Source organism: Apostichopus japonicus, chromosome 2, assembly GCF_037975245.1.
Source record: "Apostichopus japonicus isolate 1M-3 chromosome 2, ASM3797524v1, whole genome shotgun sequence".
In the NCBI taxonomy this organism is placed as follows: domain Eukaryota; kingdom Metazoa; phylum Echinodermata; class Holothuroidea; order Aspidochirotida; family Stichopodidae; genus Apostichopus; species Apostichopus japonicus.
This window is the reverse complement of record NC_092562.1, coordinates 16448530-16474529: the sequence shown is the minus strand read 5'-3', so window position 1 is coordinate 16474529 and position 26000 is coordinate 16448530. Positions and strand designations below refer to the sequence as shown.

Genomic DNA, 26000 nt, shown 5'->3' with positions numbered 1-26000 from the left:
AGTACAGTATAGAAAAAGTGTCCAAACTGGGTGTCCCACGATAGAGACGATTCTGTTCCTTTTGCTAATTGACTAGTAATATACATCTGACGATGTCAACAAGGGCGTAGGAACCGGGGGGCTGGGGGGCGCCAGCCCCCCCCCCAGTGAAAAATGTGGAGGGGCGGAAGTATCATTCCGCCCCCTCCCCCCGCTTCGCAAGTCAGAAAACCCCTTTTTCATTTCCAAATGAGAAAAAAAAATCTCATTTGGAGCACCAAATTGCATCTAAGGCAAGGTGAAAATACAAAATTAAGTTTGCAAAATGGAGTCGGTGTTGAAGTGTGCTATATTGCACCAAATTGCATCTGAGGCTACCTGGAAATGCAAAAAAATTCAAAGGGGAGGGGGACACCCCTCCCCTTAAACCCCTCCCCCAGGCCGGCCATCAGTCTTCAGCCCCCCCCCCCCCACTCAAAAGTACATTCCTACGCCACTGGACGAAGATAACGCATGTAGTCACAGTCTCGATGCAAAGGGGATTGGGGTTGAGAGTGGGCATTCAGTGCAATACAGTTGTGCAGGTAGACCGATAAACAAACTTCGGTATTTGGATTCTTATGATTTATCATAAATTTGGGATGTTCTATAAACTATATTTTTAATGGATATTTTAGGACATTATCTATTTTTGTTAGAAAGGACATTATTAATTTAAATAAATATGTGGATTGCTATAGTTGTAGAGACTATGTCAAGTGTGATGTTACTTCTAATTATTAATTTAAAAGTTTAAACATGTGTCTTAAGTTTACAAAATTAGGTCATTTCTACCAGTGGATGGAAATTATGTACGAATGATCTTATACTTGTATTTTTTTTATTTTTTTATTTGTTATCTTTGTGTTGTTTCCATCATGTTCTCAGTTAACGCATTCCTTTCTTTTGTAGGTAGTGTACTATTTAAAGTATTTGCATTCCTCTGTCCAAGTTATCTATGGTTGTATTTAGCTAGAAAGCTGGACAGTTCGATCTTTATGTTTATGTTAATGAGTTTATGTGTTAGCCAATTATATTTAAGTATTGAATGGATAAAGGAAGAGAGATATGTAAAGAGAGAAGTTCGCTGGTGGAAGCCGTGTAAGAGATAGATCATATTATCGGATATATCAACTCACGTGTCTTATTCTACTATACATGGTGTTCTTAAACTATACTGGAAGGTTATAAACTGCAGAGAACATATTTTGGAACATTGAAATAATTTTTGGGCGGCTGAACTTTGAAGACCTTGGTTATTCAACTCCTGGAGGTCAAGGGGCGGCATACATTCTCCATTCTGACAGTGATGTAAGCAATCTTTATTTTAAATTTACACTGATCAGTGGGCATCTACATCGCCTATAAACTCTTCACGAATCGTGAAAGTATAGTCCAGATTTGTCTCCAAAACAGGTTAGGTCCCATCGTATACGATCGGTAGAGTACGCAAATGGGGGAGCCGGTGTGCCATGCCCCCCCCCCCCCACTTTCGATCTTAAGTCGGGGATTTGTTTCATTTTGCCGAGGAGTTAGGTCCAATACTCCAGGGATAACCCCATTTTTCCCCCAACTCACACAAAATATTTATTAGCTAAACCTTCCGTTAAGAACTCCTTCTATGGACCTAACTTATCAAAGTCCAACTATGCATCAGAAGGCACCAATTGACATATAATTTTTTTTTTCAATTTCGGGGGGTCGGGAGTACCCCGGACTTATGAGTTGGCGTCAATGACACCAAGGCAACACCCCCTCTTATATAAAATAGTTCTGGACCTCACATAAAGTTCAAGTCACTACCTCAATAAGTCGGGGGAGTGTATTACTATTTATTATAGCACAATCTTGCGTTTAGAGCTGCTTTTAATGCCTCCAAATGCACAAGTTGACGTATGTTTCTGGGGTTGGGCACCAGACATCCCTACAAAGTGTCGGCTACAATGACCCACGTGCAAACCCCCCCCCCCTTATCAAATCCTTCATTCGCCTTTGGTCTTTCCACAAATGTTCAGCCCCAGTGGGGAACATTTTGAATTTGGGCCCCCTCACCTTTGAAATACTGTGCACGCCACTGTATACGATAAGTACCGTAATTAATAAATTATCACTAAGCAAAAATATGTCTTAGAGATAAAGGAATCCTTAAAATCATCGTTCAAATTTCAGTTTATCTATGTTACTAACCTTCTCGAATATTGTATAATTCTTTAGACGTCTCTCGTAACACTCATAGCCTATACTTTCTATATAAACTATGTTTCCATACAACATCACATCATGTCGGGCTCAATTTCAAATTCCCCCAATTTTTCCTGTTTCTTTGGTTTACCCTCCCTGCCCCTCCCCCATCAAAGTTGTTCCCTTGTCGTTAACCATATGTATCTTTTAGCATTTTAGGAATTGAAGTTGTAACTTAGACATATAGCTAAACACTTTCTTCACATTTCACTGAAAGTTGAAAAACTTCAAAATGCGTAACAATAAGAAAACAATCCTCGCGTTCACATCGCTCGGCTGACCAAGACTTATGTAACACATAGCCAATATTGTATCGGTAAGTGAAACTAAGACCACCTGTGCAGGTTACCATTATCCGCTCTCCCTTTCATGATCACAAATCGATGTTTCCATTCCAAGCAACAAGACTTTCACTGCATATCGATGGTAGGCAAACATACATGTACACCATCCACAAGTGTTTTCGTACATCGCCTAGCACCGATACTGGTTGCTCATCTAGGTGGCATTTCTTACAGAAACGACAATTCTCATGGAAGTCCCCTGAAATAAATCAGCATTGATATTACCATTTTTATCAATCCTATGAGGTATAGATATGCATAATTATAAAGTCACTCGTAATTTTAGCTTTGGTTACCACGGACGCTTTAAAGTGCCCCATTGACTTTCGAAGTTACTACTAACGTTAGGCCTATGCCCAACTTAGGATAGGCCAAATGTCCAACGCTTAAGTTTTGCCCGCAACTGGCATTACTAATTATACTATTAGTATTTGCGTAATTTTATTCGTTCTCATAGCTAAGGCCCAGAAATAATAAGCTAGATGAAATGCCTAGCCAGGGATAGTTAAGCTCAGGCCCAAACGACTCGTGTGTCAGTAACGAAACGTGCCTTTGTACATGTAAGTTGTAGCGGACCACTTGTCAGGGTAGGCTACCTAACATGTTTTACTTTTAGTGTTATGAAATGAAGTTATTCGCTCTAGTTTACCTTCAAACTACCGAATGATTAAAAAATGTGAAAGCCTCAAGTTCAGAGATTTGAAACTAAGGTATGCTAACTGAGACAGTGGACGGAAATTGTTTGCCCCTTATATAGCCTAGGCCATTATGAGTATGGTTCAAGTCACTGACCAATCACTGGTGATATTTCATTTGAAAAATCTTACCAAACCCCATATCAGTTTCTGCTGGCTTGTTCTTAATATAGTATTAATGTTGGTTGATTGCAGCAAACCATAAAAATCTTTGATTTTTTTCTCAGAAAATAGGCTAGGCATAGCACAATATTCTTTTTGCTGTCACAACTAGGCCTATTGCGGTTTTTCTAGTGTCCACTAAACAAAGTTGGTTAATTGTGCTGTAGGCCTAAGGTTTTAAATTTTGTAAATCAAGACAAACATCACCAAAAGAAAATAAAACCTCGACCCAATGCCATGTGAAAGTATTTAGGGCCGTTGGCAGAAAATTCTAAACATATTCTTACCATTAGTGATCGAAAGAATTATTTAGACTGAACTTCTGACAATAGGTACCCAGTGTTGCCAATGGTGTTTAAGTTTGGTGAAATATTTTAAAAAAAATTATATACTGCAAGAAATATGTGTGTTTATATTGTTAATGCTGTAATAAGGCCTGAAGGGTACTGTGTCACATGTGCAGACTGCTGTGCAGCCCCATATGTACATCATGTGTACAAAAACTTTACAAGTTACAGTTAAGTATTATGCCTCTCCACATTAAATATTTTCTCTTCTTTTATCATTACGTCTAACTTTGAATCGCCTCAAGATGACACCAACAATGGGTATGCCGTTGTATCATGAGGACAAGGCAATGTTTGCCTATGACTATGTCAGTTTGAAGAACCAGGAATATAACAAAAAAGCTGTGCAGGTAAACATCTTTTACTTTTTCTGCATGTTTCTCAGAAAATGATGATACATTTTATACACAGCCTTTTAAAGTGTGATAGGGCCAGGTTAGGTGTTAGGTTAGGTAGTCAGTGTAGGCCCCAAATTATAGCATTCTATAATTACTATAAGTTTTCATAAAGTACTATTCTGGAGGTCTTTTATTCCCAAATTGTTCTCAGACATTTTTAAGGAACACACAAGATGACTGAATGTCCCAGTGAGGAAATTTACCTTGAAGGTTGTAATTAAAACAGTTTAAGAATTTTGACCAAAGGTGACCATATTTTAATATCTAGCATATTTGGGGCCAATACAGCATACCTTTAATGTTCAACTAACTAACAATATAGTTTCGGACAGTATATATTTGAAGATGATAGAACACTGTTCAGCATACGCAGCCACCTGCTTAAAGAAGTCTAATTAGTTAGTGTCTTTAAACTTGAAGTGAATAGGCAGAAGGAATGCATGTCATGTCATCAAATGCATAGCAACACAAGTGATGTGTAATATGCAGGTAAGGGTCAAGAGGTGACTTAATATGCAGTTATGGGTCAAGAGGTGACTTAATATGCAGGTATGGATCAAGAGGTGACTTAATATGCAGGTATGGATCAAGAGGTGACTTAATATGCAGGTACAGTATGGGTCAAGAGGTGACTTAATATGCAGGTATGGATCAAGAGGTGACTGTCTAGTCCAAAGACTGCTAGATATCCTGGAACTAAGATGGCTAAAGGGATATAGTGGATTAGCTTTCAATGTCACATGATGGATTTCCTTTAAATCTTTGATCCAGAAACGTCATCTTGGTGATGTGACCAGGAGATACAAAAGTGCAGGGACACCTTCAACCCGTGATCTTGTCGGCTCGCTGGTCAATCTCGACTTTCCAGAGACCAGGGCTATAAACTTGACCACAGCTGACAATATCATCGACAACCAAAGCAATCAAATACGGCAGACTTTCAAGAAGAATCAGAGGTACTGTTGTACAGTATATATATATATATATATATATATATATATATATATATATATATACATATATATATATATATATATATATATAAATGATAATCGTATGGAGTTGGAAAATCAAGAACAGTGAAAAAACTTCCAGCCTCCACCGGGATTCGAACCCGGGCCTCCCGCTCTAAACGCTGACAACCTAACCACTAGGCTACGGACGATATATATATTTTTTTACATTTCACACAAATGAGAGAGATTTGCAGTTAAAGGAGTAGGCCACACATTGAAGATTCTTCTTGGATTCAAATGTCAGGGCATCTCATATTCAGATAAAGGGAGGAAAAAGAATATTACTGAGTTTTACATGAATGAAAGAGGTATTTTTCAATTTAGGCTAAAAATTGTTGGATAATTTTAAGGTGACTGAAGATAAATGCCATGAGGAGATTTACAAGATACCGTTGGAAAGAAACATGATGTTTACATGAATGTTGTCTTTGGATGTTATGCAGGTCTGCATCATTCATGTGTACTTTTTTTCCAAATGATTTAACATGAAAAACATACTTCTAGTCGATACTTTCTTGTTATCACTACCCCTTACGATCTTAACTCTTGTTTCATATTATCTTCAGAGAGGCCATTCTTGAAGAGTGGGCGAAACCACCTTCTGTCCTGGTGGACAAAAATTCACAAGAATCTGAAATTCCAGGTAAAATGTCTTTTCTAAACATTTATGAGAAACCATTTCAGCAAGCTATAATTTTGGCTGTGTTTCTTTATTTCATATTTTTAAGGTTTGATGTTTGATGAATATTTTTCATACACAAGTTCAACCTCAACAAGACAGCAAAAACATGAAAACAAAAACAATAGGCTCAGAAGCGTTACAAGTAGAAGTAAAATATAAAATAATATATTGTAACCATCAGACCGTTTTCAGTAGCTACTAGATCATAATTATTACCATAAGATATTCAACAAAAAAATAATACCTAAACCTTATCTTTGATTGTTTGGATTGGAACCGATACATGTAGTATTATTGACATGTAGCCTTAGCAAAGAATACTGCCCGAATCTTAGAGCTTGTCTTACAATGAGATGAATGATAAGAATCAGTTCCAGCCAAACTTCTCTCTGCACTCTTCAATGTGTTTATCTTTATTTTTCTTCTGATAATTACACAGATTCAAGACCACAAACAGCTCCCGGTTATCATGGACTGAACCATATACCCTTTCAAGATGGACCTTCACCTAGACCTTATTCAACAGGTAAGCTATTGAAAGTGCAACCTTAGTGTTAATCCCCACCCCCCCCCCAAAAAAAATATATATATATATTATGAATATATGCTAGTAAATTGGTAGTTTTGAACCAAAAAAGGATCATTTTATTACTAAATGTAGTTAAAAAAGTGGAAATGATAGCACCATTTTGCATCTAAGGCCTTTTAATCCACCGCTATGTGCCTGAAAATGGGGACTGTGCCCCCCCCCCCCACACCAAAAAATCCATTTAATTTTCTATCTTTTTGGTTTACCATGAACTCTGTCTGACTAAACATAGTATACAGTAAAGTCTATGCAATGTTTGTCTTGTTCTCATCAGGGAGTTTCCGTACACCCCCGAGGAAGCCACCCCAGCCATCGGGATTCATGTGGGTGAAGATGAAACAGAAAGGGCCCAAGATAAAAGACGTGAGCTTTCGTAAGATAACAGATGAGATCCATGACTACTGGGAAAAAGAAGACAAGATGGAGAGAGAAAAGAGACGAAGGGCAAAGAGTGAAAATCTGAAACGTCACGACTCAATTTCGGGCCAATGGCTGACCTTTGCTGGTTCTGATACGTCAGGTGTTGTGGATGCATTTACAGGTAGGTACTTGGCATCTCAAACACAACACAGCTGTCACCCATCAAAACAGGGCAGAGGCGGGCATTATCCTCGCTGAATATAATCTATTTAAGCCAGAAAGGGTGAATAACAACCCTATCCCCTACCCACCTCACACACATCTTAAGCCATGGTCTTCAACTATTTTCATACAACTGGTTCATGATATTTTTTTTAGAATTTAGCCCCTTTTGTATGAAAGATTTCCTAAGCACCCCTCCCATTTGAGCAAACCCCCATCCCTTTACCCTGCCCTTCACATTTAGAAGCTGGCTATGCTAGTTTTGAAAAGAAAACAGTCTTAATATTTATTGACCACCACCTTGTTTGCTAAGTAAGCAGTTTATTTATGTCAGCCCTGTTTTGTTGACTTAAGAATCCTTCTATCAGGAGATTGTCAGTCTGTGTTACTCCAGGCAAACAAAACATGCGTTAACCGTTTGTTGTGTTTGATACAGTAGTCCGAACCCTTTGACCTTTCAATGATGTAATGGCCTTCGGTTAAGTGGTCAGGGTGAGTAAACATTGTAAACCAATGACAGGTCGCATTTCCTCCCGTTCATCCTTACCATAAACAGATAAAGTTTTAATCTTACTGTATCTTCAATTTCGCCCAAAATCTCTACCAAACCAATTTGATTTCTTACTGATGCTCATAAGACTTTGCGTCTGTAATTCTGATTTGAACTGAGAGTCAAACAGATTATTTAAGCTCTAAGGTGCAACACTCAATTGTCCAGGAGAGCAGTCAAATCAAGTTTAGCCTCCCTTTAGGGGATCATATATGCAAGTCAGTAAGGTGTAAAGCTACTTCCATTACTGTCATTCATTGGTACTTTGGGATTATCACTTCAATCAACGATTCCAAGATTTCTACTCCTCTTAATGGACTCCCATCGCCTGGATTGCGTTCTCCCAAGACTGCCCACTCTTTCGCCCGGAAACGTCTGTCGGAAACAAAATGGACGTTATTTCCATTCTGGCAGACACCGTCCTGTGTCGGTTCATGCATTGCATTATGGGAAGTGTCCAGTCTCGTCTAAAAATAACATATCATCATCTGCTCTTGTAGGTGGAAGCATAGATGCAGACCAGTATTACAGCATCGATGGTAAGGTGGGTTGCTCTGTTACTCGGCAACTTCGATCCGGCAGTAAACTACACATCGGTCGGAACGGTGAACTGCAGTCGGAGACGATGAGAGTCAAGGAATGGAGACATCCATCAAAGAAGTGAGTAATCAGTTAGACTCATTAACTGTCTAGGAATTATTCTTTGGTTTTTGGTTTCGATGATAATCGTAACCTTTGCATTCATGATGGCATATGCGTGTCTGTATGTGTGTGTGAGTGCGTTTGTGACACCCAGCTTGTAAACGCAATATCTCAAGAAGGGAAGTTCAGGCCAATTTCATGTTTGGTGTGTAGAAGTACCACATTTTTTACAAAAAGCCAATTGTTTTTGGTGGAGGTCAAAGGTCATATAGGGTCAACATTGGTCAAATTGTGAAAACCTTGTAAACAGGATATCTCAAGAAAGGAAGGTCAGACCAGCTTCATATTTGGTGTGTATAAGGACCACATTGAGTACAAGAAGCCTAGTGTTTTTGGTGGAGGTCAAAGGTCATTTGGGGTTACCATTTGGGGTCAAAATTTTTGCCTTATGATTAGGGCATCAAATACGGTCTTAGTTGTGAAAATAATTTTGACAGTACATAAATCTAAGTGGTTTTTCCCTCCTTTTTTTTCTTTTTTTCTTGACTTATGATTAAACATTACACTGAATGGATATCACATGTGTAGTGTATCTTAAACAACAGATGTTAATAGCCTTCTGCACAATACCTTCACAAATTTTACCCTAATGTGGGTTAATATTAAGTGAGTTAATGCAGCAAATGTAATTTTGCACAACAACTAGTTCAATTAATAGATTTTGTATATGTGAGTCACCCCAGCCCACGCACCACTTCTTACAGTATTATACTTTTTTCTTTAGTCATAGGAAGGGGAACTGGGTGGGGGGTCATGTGTTACCGTAGTTAAAAGATGATTATTTTCTCTACCTGTCTCTGCTCTGTTTCCAGGAGAGATACCATCGAGGATGCCCTGAGGAACTTCCATCAGTCTCCAATTGATAAAACCAAGAATGAGATGAACAAACCAGCTTGCTTGATACCATTGGACTGGTCAGAACAAGTGGATCAGCCAGATGTTAAAGTCCTAGGAATCAGTAAACCAACCACACCGCCATCTAGACCTGTAAATATTTGCTCCTTTTTCCAACTCTTCTGAGAGACTTATTGTGTTTCCAGATAGGAAAAGCTTGCTATGTTTGTCAACTAAAGTTTGCACATCAAATGAAAAGTTTTTACATGTGAACAAAGACTTTTTTGTGTTAGTTTGTTGTGTTCATGTTGGGACAGATTTTAAACTCTTGAAAACAACTCTGTACCTTTCTAAAATAAATATGAACATTAAACCTACCACACTTTTGAAATAGAGGTGCCTAGCCTATTTTTCATGTAAGAACCATTAGCTGCTACAAAGTAATTGTTTATTTTACATTGAGTAGAAATAACTTTGTTGTCTCTGTTCAGTACACTGCTCACAGGAATTTGTGAGAATCTGATGCAAAGTCAAATATGAACTACATATGGAAACTTTTGCAGAATTAAATGCTGTTGTATATGCAAAGGAAGCGTTATGGTTTTCACTCTCCGAAATTGCTGTGAGAGTACTGCACACTGTGCTGTATTCAGGTTAGCCGCGTAAAGGAGGACTTGACCAATTTCTTACGATGCTTTTGATTTGCTGGTGAAAAGTACTAGCCTTAATTTTGACCAATCAAGTTGAATTTTATATCACTAGAGAGAGGAGTCAACGAACTTTTCTTTCGCATAGGAAAGAAATTGGTTATGCACTCACACTTCCAGCAAGCACAATGTAAGCATTTTGAGATACGGACATTTTGAAAATTCACTGCTTTCCGAAGTGGTTTTTACTTTTTCAGATTAAAAAGCACAGGGTTTATAGTTCACACGCATAATAAGTAATGACACCTCATTGTATAGAGGACACAATATTCTTCAAAATGACGTAAGAAAGAGTTTTCTGAGTGCTATACTTAGAAAGTTATGAAAAGAGTTTGCACGAAATGTGCTTATTTTGTAGCGATATTTGCTGCGTAACGGGGTGTTTTGTGCTGAGTTCCGGAAGGATTCCATATATCAGAGGCATTCAGCTACTTGCATGCTACCTGGTATGCCAGCTTCATCAAAAAAACTTGATGAAACTATGCATTGAGTACTCCTGGGATTCTGGTGTGACATGCTGCCTTAAAATGCTAAATCAGAATTAATCTAAGTTGATATTTGACATGAAAACATGGAATATAATCACAACAATCATAAACCTACTGAATTTTCCATTCTTATTCCTACATGCCATTTTTGATATATGCACAATTAAAGTGTCCACATCTTGTAAACAACAGGGAACTTGAAGCATGCATACTAAGATGATAACCCTCATATTCATTAAACTGTAGTGTAATTTGGAGCTTCCCAAATCAAAGGTCAAATCAGTAGATTAGAATGCAAAACAGTTTTGTAAATGTGCATTGTGACATTACAGCTGGTTGCTTCAAGTTCCTTAGGTTTAACATTCAACCAGCAACATCTAACATATCAATATGGCTTGTTTGAATTTTATATTTCAAAGTTTACCAACGTTGAGTAAGTTTGTCTGTTACCTGCTAAGAAATATGTTGTTTGCTGAGATTGTTGTTTTAAGTATTGAGAATAATGCTTTTTGCTCTATTCCAGTTTTGAGAATTATTCTGTAGCTTTTTCCGTATTTTGGAACAATTCTTTACCACTTTCAGTATTGTAGTAGCTCTATTCCATTATTGAGAATAATTCTTGACCTCTTCTAGTTTTGAGAACAATTCTTTACCTCTTTCAGTATTGAAAATAATTCCAATGCAAGTTTTGAAGGTGTAGGTGACTATGATACAGTTACTCCCTTTATCTTGTTTCGTTTTATTACAAATTCTCATAAGTTGGGGGAGGGAGGGGGTGGTGGGGGGGAGTAATATGTTCAAGCAAAAACTGATTTGCATTTTTTTCAACAAAATTGTAGACTTCAAGTAAAGCCTTTCACTTTTTTTCTTACGATAGGACCTCTGTGAACGGCATCCCGTGGTGTACAACAAGTTGATCCATGGAAATGCGAAACCAAAGATACAGATCAAGCTGGATAAATATTGCATCCGTCACCGCTCTAGGCCCAAACGTAACGTCGATGGGACAGAGAGTTTGGGCCAAAGAATCACTATGATCACCGTCGACGACTTGACCAGAGACCAAGAAGAAGAAGACAATGATGCCATGACAATGGCAGACTACCAAGAACTGCTCAAGCGAAAGCTGGAATCTGTGCCGGCGGACGATGGTCCTGTGGTCAATGAGTCTGGTCATCCCAACCTGATGCAGAGGCTGTCTCCCAGGGTCGAAGATGGGATGAACAGAGAGAAGAGCTTGTCCCTCTCTAGTTTGGGAAAAACGAGCGACGCCGCCTCTGACATGACAGTCGAAAAACCGCCTAGCCCGTTTCTGATGTCTAGAGACAGCCAGATCCTCTCAAAGGAGAGGGTTCCGACTGCTGTGCCCAAGAGAAATTCTCGAACCCTGGTGAGACATCAGAGGAGTGCACCTGCCGTGGCCGTTAGAAGGCATGCTGACACCAATGCATCTACCAGCAATCCTGGAATGAGACCAAAGTCCGAGATGACCAGGAGGACAGACAGGTACCCGTTCTCGGGTCGCTCTCGTAGGGTGCATTCCAGCACCGGTGGGAGGTACAACTTTGATCAGCCGGCAACACCTCGAAGCGCTCAGAGTCCCAGGGTGAAACCCGGACAGTTTTATCGCACCGGTGTGCCAAGTATCAACACGGTGCCAAGAGAAGGAGAACAGGAGTACATCAAAATCTCTCATCAAATACCATCCCCGTACCAGCCTCTCGGTCACGAGACGCCCTCCGCCGCCATGTTGGATGAACGAGACGGCGGGGACAGGTCCTCCTCACCTGGAAGTATGAAAGGTTCAGTGTCGAGTTTGAATGTGCTCAGAGGGGTCGATGAAAACACACACCACACCCACGAAGGTGAAGACTGTAGCTGTACAGAAGATGCTAAGAGAGTGATGTCTGCTGCCCTCTCTGGCATATCACTGCCTCACGAGGATCATTCACTATTCATAAGTATTCCGACCGCCAGAGTTAGTCCCGGTGGAGCTTCCGACATCCAATCGGAACTGAACATGATGAGATCTTCTCAAGCGTCCGTCACACGTCGGTCGTCTCTGGACGATGACGAATTTGATCAATATTCAGAAAAGGACGACTTGTCAGAATTTGACGATTTAGTTGAGGAGGAAGGTGATTTGCAGTTAGAGGACAGTAACCAGGGAAACCTAGAAATGGCAGGGTCAAATGACGTGAATGCAGAGGCTTTACAACTTCCAGTCAATGAGGACGTTATCATCAACAGGGAAGATGGGCTGCTCTCGGAAGATGGCATCTTGTCCAAGAAAGCGGAGAGAAGCATCAGTTCTCCCAGAGGAGATGGCAAGAGAACGGTGACATTCAGGGAGGACTTGTTGGAACCTTCAGCACCGACCACCACACCGCTGTCAACGCCTCGCGATTCCAGGGAATTGTTTTCCGATTCTGAAGAATCGGGGAAGAAAGAGCAGGACTCTGCAGCAGGAACAGACGATGCACCAAGAAGTGGGGAACCCTCGACGGAACTAAGAGAACTGAGAGAGCAGATCAAGAGGGACTTGAAGCAGACGCAAGATGAAATACAAAGTGATCTTTTGGAAATGAATTCCACCACCAGTCATTAAGTTAAAACGCAGGAGTCAGGTTTTACTAAAGGTTACAATTGTTTACTGTTTCAAATAGTAATGTCTTCTGTCGGAATCCAACATTTAAGTCGACGAATGTGGCATGTTACCATGCATCATGTTTAAAGGATTGTGTAGAGGAAAAATTGACTTTTAACCGATTTTGCGCAAAAGGAAATGTCTCTCTGGTGAGGAAAAGACAACATGTGTTACTTGTACATCCAAATAATGAACTGATTTGTTAGGCTTTACTTTAAATAATTGACAAATGTCTCAGTAAACACTTTCATCTGTTGATGGGAAAAAGGAGGAGGAGTAATGTCTAAATTGTACTAGAACGTTGATAGGAATAGTGAATCTCATTGAAATTTGGGAATCAAATCCGCAGTCTTGCTTTAATCACCTAAAGAATGCTGCCATGTACAGCAGATGAAAGTTTGGTGCATACAATGTAACTTGCAAACTAGATTTTACCTCAAACTTCCATTGTATTGACATAATTATGCTGCAACCTTTACAGACTATAGTTAGTTTTGGAGAAGAAAGGGGAGGGTTGGGGGGATATGAAATGGGCCTGATTACCAACATCATAGGCCATTGGCACTATAAAGAAAAGTGCTCCCTCACCCTCCCCCCTCCCCCTCACCTCATCCTATTCCCAAAGAATATGAGATAATTTCAACTTCATTTAATTGTCATGTTTTAACTATGCACTGATTATTTTTTATCACATTTGTTTGATATATATCTAAATTTCTCCAAGAGAAAGGAGATAGAAAGGAAACGTGGTGTTTTAATGGTTCAAAATGTTTATTGTTATGCCCTTTTACGTCCCTAGCCCTCTCTTTTTTTCTGTTGTCCCACAAATGCACCATGCCTATTGATTCATCCATGTATGGCTGTTAGGTGAGATAATAATAATAATAAATGCAAATTTATATAGCTCCAATATCCAGAGGAAAACCAATGCTCAGTGGCGCTTGTGCTCAGGGAAATATAGTCAAAAATAGATGTTTTGAGTCTGTTTTTGAAAATGTTAACGTTGGGTGCCGACTTGATGTGCAGTGGAAGTGAGTTCCAAAGAGTAGGAGCGGCATTAGAGAACTATCTTTGACCAAATGACTTGAGTTTCTTCTTAGGTACATGGAGCAGTAGCTGATTTGAGGATCGGAGAGAGCGGGTGGTGGTCTTCCCTCTCATCATGCTACACATGTATTCTGGTGCTAATCCATGCAGGGCTTTATATGTGAGCAGGATGATCTTCAAGTTTATCCTGTAGGAAACAGGTAACCAGTCCAGTTGCCAAAGAATAGGAGTGATGTGGAGGGGGGGGGGGTTAAGGGGCTAAATGTGTGGGGCCCATGGTCAATTAGGGATAAAGAATAGAGAATCATTTTCATGATATACTTTAAAGAGTTCAAAAGGAGGGACTCTTTGCCACAAGTTGTGCTGTCCTTGTGTCTGTTCAGATTTAATGGGTAAGAAGTGTACCGTACCTTCATGGTGTAACATTTTTGCCAACAAAATGTTGCTTGCAAAGTCTGCCTGAGTTGAACAATACTTTTGAATATTGTTGCTGTTATTTCGTATTGGGAAGAAATGATTTGTGTTTTCCATGAAAACAGTTTATTGGGAACGATTCTGTTAATATGAAACAGTGACAAGCAATATTTGGAATGGTAACAAATCAATATTAAAACCAAGGCCTCATTGTCAGTGATTTCCTATAGTTGCAAAAAGGTGATAATTGTCACACTGATTACAAACGCTTCTTACCAGTTTCGAAAACGATTCTTTTGTTGAATTAAATTTATCGACATATTTTTATCACTAAAGAAGATCATATTTGACTAAGTCAGTTACAATGTTAAATAAAAACTTATTTATTACCTGAATTTACTGTTGTTATTTCATTTGCATTGTTATGTTACTTAAAAGCAGTTGTTTAGTGAGTTGTGGAAGTTGAATTCCACTCAGCAATCGTCACCAAGCAAAACCTATGTTTTAAAACATTCAGCATTGCTGTCAACAGAAATTTTTCTTTACCATATTGTTCCTGTCTAATTTGGGATTTTATTTGAGCATTAGCAACAACAAGGGTGGACTGGGCCACTGGGGCATAAAATTGCTATTGGCTTAGTGATCCAGGTGTATGGAAACAAGAACTATGATAATTTTAAGCGCCAGCAGCACCTCATCAAAGTGTTGCCACCCCTGTATCCAGCAGCACACCCATTCCAAGCCCTGGAACAAAACAGAGCAAAATATGTAGCAAGCTACTCTCATAAAACGTAGAAGAATTACAACGACTCGTGAGGTTGTGGGTGTGGACTCTTTTTTTTTTTTTTCTAATGGTTTACGTGATTCATAGATAGACGTGGTCAAGAGATGACGACATTATTATTATTGTGGACATGTGAATAGAGTGAAATACATATAGAGCACCTTTAAGTAAATTTATATGGGTATTGAAAGAAAATAGTGACAACAGAGAAATATAAACTAAGCACCTTACTTGCCAAGGTTGAGGATTTTCAGACAACAGAAACGGACTTCATATGCAAAGTTGAAGTGCTCACTGACAAAGCGGCTCTCCACCCAGTTGCAGACTTAGGGGGGAGGGGCAGGGGTTCTATTCACAAACAGCGGACTGGCGTTTTGGATGAAACCTGCATCTGTCACGACCAACCTAAGGGGTCACCTTCAGGGCCAGTAATCTTCTTGGCCAGTCTCCTACCCCTTTCATTGGGGGGGGGGGGGGAGAAGGGAGGGAGGGGAAGGATCAGAATGATTCATTTTTAAGGTTTCCTCCATAAATCTGAAATTGCATGTACTAGGCAATATCATGTGACAAATGTCTTTCAAGAAGTAGACATCAAAAAAATTGAAAAAGCACTTTAAGTAGCATTTAATTAAAGTAACAATTAATTGAAATACCAATTAATTAAAGTAGCATTATTAATGACTTTTAAACAAGGTTGTCTCATGTGTTTGTTTCTTTTTCCTACACAGTAGCAGTTGTTTCAGACTGGAAAATTAGTATGCCAAAGCCAATTAAGAGTAAATGTCTTTGCACTCAATATTATCTTGGTCCTATCTCTTGTTGTCTGGAATGTGAAACTGCAAGTAGCAATCAGTGAAGTTTTGTTCAAAATAGCAAATAAATAAAATAGAAAACCATCTGTTGTCCAAATTTGAAATTCTGCAATGTTCGGATGCGGATGCCAAAGAAACATGGAAAGTTAACAAACATAATAACAACAAAAAATGACATATTACTGATAATGGATTTGAAAACCTCGTTTTGAATGTCAGGTGAATCGATATAACAAATAAAGACAAAAGCTGCTGTCTAATATAATAAAGAACATGAACAAAAGCCACACACATTGAATAAAAAGACTCTTTACCAAATTTCAACTGCTTCAGGATTTTAACAACATACCAAATATTAGTAAACAAAAAGTAACAAAATACTACTACAAAATTTAGAGACTGCTACTAAGCAGTAAAATATGGTTTAGAACATAAAGAAAAAGCAACAACAAAAAAAGGTGCACTCCAGAAACTTTTGGACAGAAAACTTTGGGTGGATGAGACAATGAGAAAAACGGCAAGCAAAAAATTTTTAAAGAGAGACCGATATATAGCTGCAAGCACCAAAAAGAAAGTATAAGAAAGTTTTTAATTATTTTAAATGTCAAAATAAAGTTGATCTACTTCACACTGACAGAAATACTTCTAATAACCAGAAAAAGCCATTTTTTGCTCTACAGTCATCATGGTTTAGTTAAATTTGTGGAATTGCAACATCGCATTCACTCTATCCTGGCCTCTTCTGCTTCAAGCAGCCCAAGGTCGAGGGTGTGCATGATGCTAACTTTTGAACTCATTTATGTATGGCTGACTGACATCTGAATGAAATCATCTCCCAAACTGCTCGTAATGTATTCTGAAATGCACAAGGGCCAGCACGTCTTCATTACATATTATCTACGACAAAGTTTGAACCATTTGTGACTAAAGGAAATATCGATTGCTGATGTTGTATTGAATGCCGCAAGCATTAACAGCCAATATACAGTAGTTCCAACAGTCTTAAAGGTAAAACATAGTTTCCAACATGTCTTAAGTAAATATGATGAAACACAAAAGACCAGTCTACATGCTATTTTCTCAATACTTTCTTCCATCTATGACCTCCCCCCCCACCCCTCAGACATCTGGAGTATCGCCAATGACCTCAGCTGATGTACATATGCATGAAACACAAAAGAACGCTCTACATGCTACGTTCTTTCTTCCATCTGTGACCCCTCCCACCCCTCAGACATGGAGTATCTCCAATGAACTCAGCTCCACCACCATTGTCGGTGGAGGGTGAGGTCTGAAAAAGTTTGGTTTTCTTTACCAAGATGATATTCTATGACTAGTTCTGTCTTTACAGAGTATATAACGTCAGTTAAATGTTGACAGACCAATAAACTGTTGACAGACCTGTTTGAGTTTTTCAGACACCTTTGCCCTCAAGGATCTTCACCCCTCAACCCCCCCCCCCCAATAAAAAAAAAACTATTCATGAACTTGCAGTCTATGGAATCCAGGTAGAGAAACATAACTATACATTAAGATTCATCAGGTACTCACTTTGTACAATGTAAACAAAATCATTATTATCCTCGAAATAATTACGTCCAGCTAGCTGGAGACGTTCAAATCCACAAGATACAAACTACAGTCATAAACTTAACATCCTCACTGTCAATGAAAGAGAAACTGTTTAGAAAATATAGTATACAGGCTCCCTTTGCAAACTCAGTCTAATCCGATTTGCATGAAAGTTTCATAAGCTTGTTTGTTTTCATTATTATTGTTTCAGGAAAGGGATTTTTACATTTTAAGTCTTCTGTCTCACAAGCAAGGCATAAAGAGAAGAAATTATGAGGGGAAAAAACCCCAATTCTTACCACAAATCGAAATTGTTTTTTGGCCATCAGTTTATAAAAAGAATGGTAAAAATAAATTCAAAAAGTACTTTTGAGAGTCTTTGGTAGCAGACTGTTCAAGGTAGGAGCATAAACTGTACTAAAACTGTCAGTAAGGAAGAATAAATAAACCTAGAGTACTAAACAGTATGTGTTTTACATTAATGAGGGGGCTGGGTGAGAACTCACCCAGTCATCTACTGGATGAAAATCAATCAAGCAGGGATCACAGCAACTGTGTTTAGAGCAAGATCGAAAATTTATTGAAAGGCAGGTCGCCATGGCAATTTGACAAGCTTCAATAGGACTCCATGTCATTGTTTTTTTAATTCAAAAGTGAGAACACATAAATGATTGATTCATGTGATCAAAAATGACTGATTCATGTGATCATGCATGAGTAAGTTTTTGAGCAATGATTTAATTATGATAAATGAAGTTAAATGATTGGTGAGACAATTACCATGGCAACTATGGTAACTTGATTTGAGGGGCACCTGCAGTTGTTGTCATTGATGATGGATGACTGTTAAGGGCATTGGCAAGTGGAAGGTTCCTCTGATTGGCAATTTGCCATCTGTTAAGTTTGAGCCTAATTGGTTGAGCAATAATCTAGGTGTGACAGAATTGTTACTAAAGCAATAGTGAATACCATGATGTACCTCCTGTCAGAGTCGATAAACTCAGGGTAGAAATATACAGCAGCCCTCTGCAAGTTCTTAAAGCAGCTCCTTTCAACAACATCAAATATCGACAGTGCTAATGAAACTTGACGGCCTAGAACACATTATTTTTTGCATTGATCACATATAAAATTCAATACACAATTTCTATACAAAATGTCTACACAAATGCATAGGTTTGCTTTAACTGGTTTTGTGTATAGTTTCTCTCAACATTTTCACTGGTTTATAACTGAAGGGGGTGTTGGCCGAGGGGGGGGGGGGGATGTTAGGTGGTGGTGGAGAACCGCACAACGCCTGGTCATCCAGTGATTCTTATACAGTCACAATTAACTATGTCCTAATCATCTGCAAACAGTGCATTTGGATTCTGGTTCCAAACATATCAAGAAAAATAATTGGCCATTGGCAAAATATGTAAATGAACTTTTAATACTTCACTATTTGCCCACATTGAAATAACATGGGGAAGAATTAATATCCTAACACACAATAATATGCTAAGAGTAACCTGTTTACTATACATCTGTCCGTTGTTAATGAAGAAAGAAAGAAAAACAAAAAAGAATTTCTTCGGCTTCCAGTCAACGATCTGGTCTGTACAATTTTTCAAAAGTTCTGCCGGCAGTTGAAAATGTTACTGCTTTCCAAAATAGGACTTGCTTTTCTTGACATCGGGTACAATCGTGTCACTGCCAGGTTTCCAGTTAGCTGGACAAACTGCACAAAAAACAAAAAGACATCTTACAAACATTAAAATATGAACAAATATCGTGGCAGTCTCCTCGTTAGTTACATGAACAACAAAGTCCATGGGAAAACAGACCTCACAGGTGTCAATGTTAATAGATCTTCATGGCCTTGATGCAAAAGTATACAATGGAGAAGAATAAACGTCTCCTTTGAAGCCCTACAAAACTTTCATCAAAACCAACTTCCTAGTCAAATGCGGTCAACATTGAAGCCAAAGTTTTTTAGTTTAATCCACAAACCTGACAAATTTCACCATCAAATATAAAAGTCATAATTACTCTCCAGGGCTTCAAACCTCCTACGCCCTATCATGTGGTGTTTGTTTGACGTCCTTTATTTATTTATATTTTTGTCCTTTGTTTGTTTGTTTGACATCTATTCTTTAATATCACTGTCTTAAAATGCTCTTTCTAATGATGTCTTTCCTTAAGCCTTCATTTCAATAATTGGATATGAGACCTTTCATAGATTTTATACTTAATCTCCAAGGGTTTTAATGAGGCTGGGAAGGATTAAAAAAAAGGCCATTAATGAGACGGAACGAGTCCCCAAATGACTTTCTTGTCTTAATAATTAGCATTCATTAGCTTGTTTGTCACTGCCACCTTCCAGGAATATCATCAACTTTGGGACGAAGCTACTCTGTTTTGTTATTTCATGAGAACAATAAAAACATTCTTGTTATTAATAACTACGCTACGATATATTGTGAATATTATTATTACTAAAACCTGCAATAAGTAAGTTGGCCGGACGTTTCAATCCTAGTAGAATCTTCTTCAAAGGCTAAAAACCTGCTATAATTTGGTTGGCAATTGAATGTTACCAAAGCAAACTGAGTTCTTTATTTTTGATAAAATATCGCCATCCCTCTCCCTCAATAGACTAACAACATTTAAAACCTAATTAATGTAAACCAAATCAATTGAGTGTTAGTCAAATTGCTTTACAATCAAAAGTATTACAATTGTTTATTATGGGCAACAGAACCGACATAACCTTGGTACATTGTATTGGTAGGAGTATCTGTCACTGCTGTTAGATGTAAGCTTTTGGTGTGATTAATAATCACTTGACACAATAACCATCACTGTTCTCTTGAGATAAACATATTATTTTGAGTCAAATGGTTTTCTTCCTACTACATGGATACTAAATTTACTATTTCACTACAGTGTTAATATGTAACTACTACATCAGCAACAACAACTGTTACTGCTGAATCACCAAGTGGAATGACAGAAGCACCAACCAGTACAGGCGCATGAGCACCAACTGTTACTGGTTTATCACCAACCTGACATACATAAGCACCATCGGCTATTACATAAGCACCAACCAGTGATACATGAGCAGCAGTGGCTATTACATAAGCACCAACCGATACAACATGAGCAATGATTGATATTGCACCGACCGGTATTACACTGTTAGCCTTACACATGACAATTCATATTGCACAGGCAAACAATAACATAGCCTGACTCCATTAAATGTGAATAAAGGGCAGATGGAGGATGGAGGGGGAGGTGGGAGGGGGAGGAGACACAAACAAACAACACACATACAGTAGCACAGAGAGATCTCACCTTCTCCATTTTTGTCTGTGTATTGGAAAGCCTGAACGAGTCGTAAAGTTTCATCAACCGATCTTCCAACAGCCAAGTCATTGATGGTCATCTGTCGCAAGATACCCTTGTCATCGATAATGAAGAGACCCCTGAGAATGAAAAACAAAATTATTATTTATAATAGATGACTTCAACAGCAAAATAAACTTTGATACTTTATGTGGCAGACTTTTAAAAATCACTGCCATCAGTCCATGTTACACTTCTATACTTCTCTTAATTTATTAATTTATTTTTTAACATCTGAGGCCTACATGTAGCTATCAATGAAAGTGGCTGGACTGGTTATTCTACCACACAGACCCATTAGGTCAGTCACTCAACTTTTGTAGCCTCTAATAATACTTTCCAGGCTTGGGGCGATTACATCTGAATGTAATCAATTACGATTACGATTACTTGAGAATGTATGATTACGATTACGATTATGATTACAGCCTAAAGTTGAAGTAATCGATTACGATTACATTGTAATGTAATCGTGATTACAATCATGATTACATTGTGGTTACTTGCACAATCCTCTGCATATCTGTTTAATATAACTCTCTGCCGGGAAATAGGGCAATGAAATAGGGCAAAGGAAGGGCATTTACAGTATACGGACAAAATTGTGGAAGTATAGCTACAATTCCTACCAGGCATTACACATTTATGCCTTAACACGTTTAAGATGTGTAACCCATAAGTCCAGTAAAAAATACAATTTAAATAAGGGGTTAATGAACGGTCTAGCGTGCGTTACTCACAGGATTAATGCACGATCGGGGGATAATGCAAGCGATGCACGAGGGCGGAGCGTAGCGGAGCCCGAGTGCATCCAGCGATAGCATTAACACCCGGAGTGCATTAATCATGTGAGTAACGCACGCTAGACTGTTGATTAACCCGTTCATTCATACACTACCATTTGTGTGGGGGAAAAATCATAAAACAAAACATTTTTGGTTACATATAACCAAAGATTTATTAAAGTGATGCCCCGTAATTTTACCGTGCGTTACTCACAGGATTAACCACGGTCAGCTGACCTGAATGGACCAATAGGATTTAGGAATCTTTACTAAGTATGAATGAACAGACAATTAAACAGACAACCAGTTGTGTATGCAAAAGGATTGTGAACGCTGAGAGGCAGCATTGAACAGAATAATTCATGTGATAAAAAATCCTTGAATATGGCGATCAAATCCCCAGTACTTCTTAGTATAAGTTTATTGTGCTAGAGAATTCTAGAAGCAGGAGCACTTCTTTGGTCACACTAAAAGCCAATAGTAAGAATTAGTTTTAATCTTTTCTACTAATTTTGCCCTTCTCATTCAAATTTCACTGTAATCATAAATGTAATACGATTACGATTACTTTGCCCTTGTAATCGATTACGATTACGATTACTTTGTAATTTTCACAAAAGTAATCGATTACAATTAAGATTACTTCAAAAAATGTAATCGATTGTAATCGATTACGATTACTGATTACGATTACCCCAAGCCTGATACTTTCCAAAAGATTTTAATAGATATTTGTCATAAAGGAATGGAACTGAATGTTGTCCAAGGTTGCTTAAAGGTTTTATATGAAGTTAACAGAACATGTTTTGGTTGAGTTGTTAGAACATTCTGGCCTGTACTGAGGAGCCTATTAGTTATCATCAATTTTACCTTCAAGGAGCCTTCCAGCTACTTAGCATATAGTTTAGCCTGAATATCTATAGCTCTGTAAACATTACCAGCACTCATGTATGCTTCTTGCACAGTTATGATATTTTAAGACCAAACTTCTGCCTAAGCTCCGGTATCATTCCTCCTTTAAAACATACTATTGATGCACATATCTATGAGCAGCATTAACCATAATGACTCTACTGAACAATCTGGAATATATGTTCCTAAGTTCATCCATTAAAATGTACTATTAATGTGTATCTATGGGCAAACTGAACAATCTAGAATATATGTGTTACTGAGTTCATCCTTAAATGTACCATTGATGTGTACAGTACAGTATATCTACAGGGCAGAATTAACCACAATGAGTCTCTGTCGGTGTGATTTGTGGAAACATTCAAATTGTCATTTCTGCTATCTTCATTAGTCGCACTGACATGACTTCCCCTGGCCTACATACATGGTATTAATATTATGACTACACGGTAACTGATCATATTTACCAGAAGTCTATGCGGATTACTCTTTTTAATATTAATAATCATGAATTGTTACACTTTTGACAAACTAGCTATACTTATGGTCAGGGCAAGTTCGGTGAGCTAGCTACGCTTTTGATAAATTTGTTGATGCGGCTCTATACCCAACACTAATATGTCGAGGAGAAAGAGCTAGAGCTCTTTAAGCAAATCTAGGATGAGGTTATAATTCCTAATCCAATCCTCTTCTGCCATTTTTTGTCTTTCACAAATTGTGATTTGCCTCACTTGCAATTTTTTTTTTTTTTTTTCGATCGCTGTCTGTGCATAGTTTGGCTTGGAAAGTCAAATCTTTGATCATTTTCAGCCACTACTAGAAGAAATGCATAACTTCACGTATGTGTCAATTTTGTGATAGCCCCATTCAAACTTTAAAGGAGCCTCAATGCATTTGTCACAAATTTTCCAGAAAATTGACCAAACCAACGGAAAAAGATTAAAAGATATCAAACTAAGAACCCTTCTTTAACCATCACAAAGCGGTCAATAAACAGGTTAAGAATGACATTATATTTTATATTTACACTGTTTAAATACTAGAGTTGAAAACGAACGAAGTAGTCTCGCAGAACTACTACCTGTGAAAACAACGTTACGCTAAAAAAACGAACGCATGGGCGAGAGTGTACACTAAAAACAGCCCCCAAAAACACCCTTCCCTACAAGAAAAGGATACTTATCCGGCTGGAAAAGATGTTGGAAGTCTAGAACTCCTGATAGGAAACTTCTAGGTATAATAATCCAAGGTATCCGGGTGAATTTCGGCGAAAAATTTTTCCCAATCCGAAAACACTATGAGACACTTTGGTGGTAGAAAAATGAAGGGGGTCACTAGGGTCAGTGAGGGTGTACAGTGTTAAAAGATTACCAGGGCATACTAGACACGGTAGAATGCGGTGCTTAGGTTGTGGGGAGACAGGTAAGTGGGGAATGAAGTAAATCTAAACTTATACATACAAAAGACAATTTTTTGTCTTTCAAATGAGCAATGGGAGGTAATATGCTATTGAAATGCAGTGTCACCCAGATTTAAAGATTAAACGGTGTAAAATTTGTAAAAATTTAAAATTTAAAAAATTTAAAATGCCGGTCTACCATAACAGAATTTTATATTAAAAGAATGTCCACAATAGCCACCTTCCCTCCACCCCACCCCCTCCCCAGGAAGATCACATGAATATATGAAGCAAAAGCATGACGGTGAAAAAAAAAAATGTTGAAATGAATGGTAACCTTAGTGGAACGCCTTCCTCTTCTAACAGCACACCGTAATCTCTGGCAATTGCATGTGTTTTGTCTGCTAGTAGTGGTATGTTCATGGAACCTAAGCCTCCGTCTTTCTTTGGTGTGTTGGTCCTGGTGGGAATTAAAAGACATGAAGAACACAATCATTAATATGTTGTTGACAGTATATATAGTTCTTTTCAATTTACCATCCATACACTTATCCTAACACTTCTACAACATAGGAGACACATTCATGTACACATTTTCCTACCTATTTCTATGCATAGCATACTGTATAAAAGAGACATAATTTGTCATTGTGACTAAACACAGTAATGGCTAGGAATAACCAGGAAAAGTAAGTATGGGTGAATGTATGTATGTATGTATTTTAGATCCACCTGCAAGCAGGAACTTGTGAAGAAGCCATCATTGGCTTATATCAAAGCCGCAAGCTGACCGAAGTCAGTCTCTTAGATCATATTTAACGTCCATGACTATGAATAGTCAATTGTCAACAACTCTGTAACTGGACGACATACATTCATCTTGGAGTGACTCAAACTGGGGACCTTACGATTGGAAGGCACCGGTACAAGTAAATTTGTATACAGTGCTCAATGGATGCCTCTGAATTCTTTTGATGAAAGCAGGTGACCTTCCAGAGAGTTAATCCCCCTGGTTACCCTCACTCCCATCCTCCCCCCCCCCTAAACACCTTGGATATCCTCTTGGTATTCACACCCCAGTGTCTATTATATCCATGCTTTACCTGGAAGAATTACATTTCCAATGACTAATTTCAAGAGAAGACAGGATTCATGTTTCCTGATTTTGGGGACTTTTCCCACGGTTGATCAAACAAAACTATTTCCTGTCTTACGACCACTGTACATTGAGCACATTTCTTCTTTTAATGAATGCAATGTGTCAGCATAACTCTTTAATAAAGAGTTATGCTGACACATGCATGCTACATATATAAAGATGTGTAACCTATATCTCATCAGCCTTGTATATAGTTAGGAATTATATTGACAAAATATCTACAGTGTGGAATGACTTGGGAATGCCCCCATGCACACACCAATATAAACAAAATATCGACCCGATGAGATAACTATAAGGGAGGGATATGGGGTGCGACGAGGAGGTAGTGAGGAAGGGGTATGGTAGAGTGAGATAACCATATTGATACCATCAAACTAAAGAGACATAATTTTATGGCATAAGAGGTATTCAGGGATTCATAGAGATCCAGTAACCGATTCAGTTCAGCAATAAAGTGACAATTTAATTTCATTCCTGATTGTATTGTACAAACTTAATCAAATTGCTAAAACAAATTTATGTGAACAAATCACAAAATCCATAACCGGGGACTATCAATACCCATCCTCATTGTATTGTTCAAGAGACTACGTGCATCTTGGACAACACCAGATCGAAATCCAAATTCAGGAATATTTTGCAGCAGTCGTGATACATTGGACACATACACACAGCCTATCCAGGAATAATAAAGATACTGCTCATGTATGTACAAAAC

General features: G+C 38.3%; 2 protein-coding genes across 7 annotated transcripts in view; one reads left to right on the top strand and one right to left on the bottom strand.

Moving 5' to 3' along the window:
* The first annotated feature begins 1171 nt into the window (after positions 1–1171).
* LOC139979866 (uncharacterized) lies at positions 1172–16328 on the top strand. Of its 4 annotated transcripts, none has more exons than XM_071991051.1 (9): positions 1172–1329; positions 4053–4157; positions 4977–5161; positions 5788–5864; positions 6343–6429; positions 6767–7033; positions 8125–8284; positions 9139–9313; positions 11233–16328. In XM_071991051.1, exons 2-9 carry the CDS (start codon positions 4053–4055, stop codon positions 12961–12963), a joined length of 2787 nt encoding a protein of 928 aa, XP_071847152.1. In that variant the 5' UTR covers positions 1172–1329; the 3' UTR covers positions 12964–16328. The 4 variants fall into 4 exon arrangements, with proteins under 4 accessions (XP_071847152.1, XP_071847143.1, XP_071847160.1 ...); XM_071991042.1 differs by lacking the exon at positions 1172–1329 and adding an exon at positions 2670–2849; XM_071991059.1 differs by lacking the exon at positions 1172–1329 and adding an exon at positions 2964–3163.
* Positions 15954–26000, bottom strand: part of LOC139979975 (peroxiredoxin-like) — a 44811-nt gene continuing 34764 nt past the window's right edge. For all 3 annotated transcript variants that reach the window (XM_071991270.1, XM_071991289.1, XM_071991279.1), the window contains exons 5-7: positions 24458–24580; positions 20974–21104; positions 15954–19351 (exon numbers count right to left, since the gene is read on the bottom strand). In XM_071991270.1, coding sequence (XP_071847371.1) covers positions 19269–19351; positions 20974–21104; positions 24458–24580 — 337 coding nt within the window. In that variant the 3' untranslated portion in view covers positions 15954–19268. The remainder of the gene's footprint in view (positions 19352–20973; positions 21105–24457; positions 24581–26000) is intronic.

Bases quoted from the DNA above. Each gene is read 5' to 3' on its own strand.
- LOC139979866 (XM_071991051.1), top strand. From the start codon at position 4,053: ATGACACCAACAATGGGTATGCCGTTGTATCATGAGGACAAGGCAATG. The intron at 4,158-4,976 runs GTAAACATCTTT...TCTTTGATCCAG, and splicing joins ATAACAAAAAAGCTGTGCAG to AAACGTCATCTTGGTGATGT. The intron at 9,314-11,232 runs GTAAATATTTGC...TTCTTACGATAG, and splicing joins CCACACCGCCATCTAGACCT to GACCTCTGTGAACGGCATCC.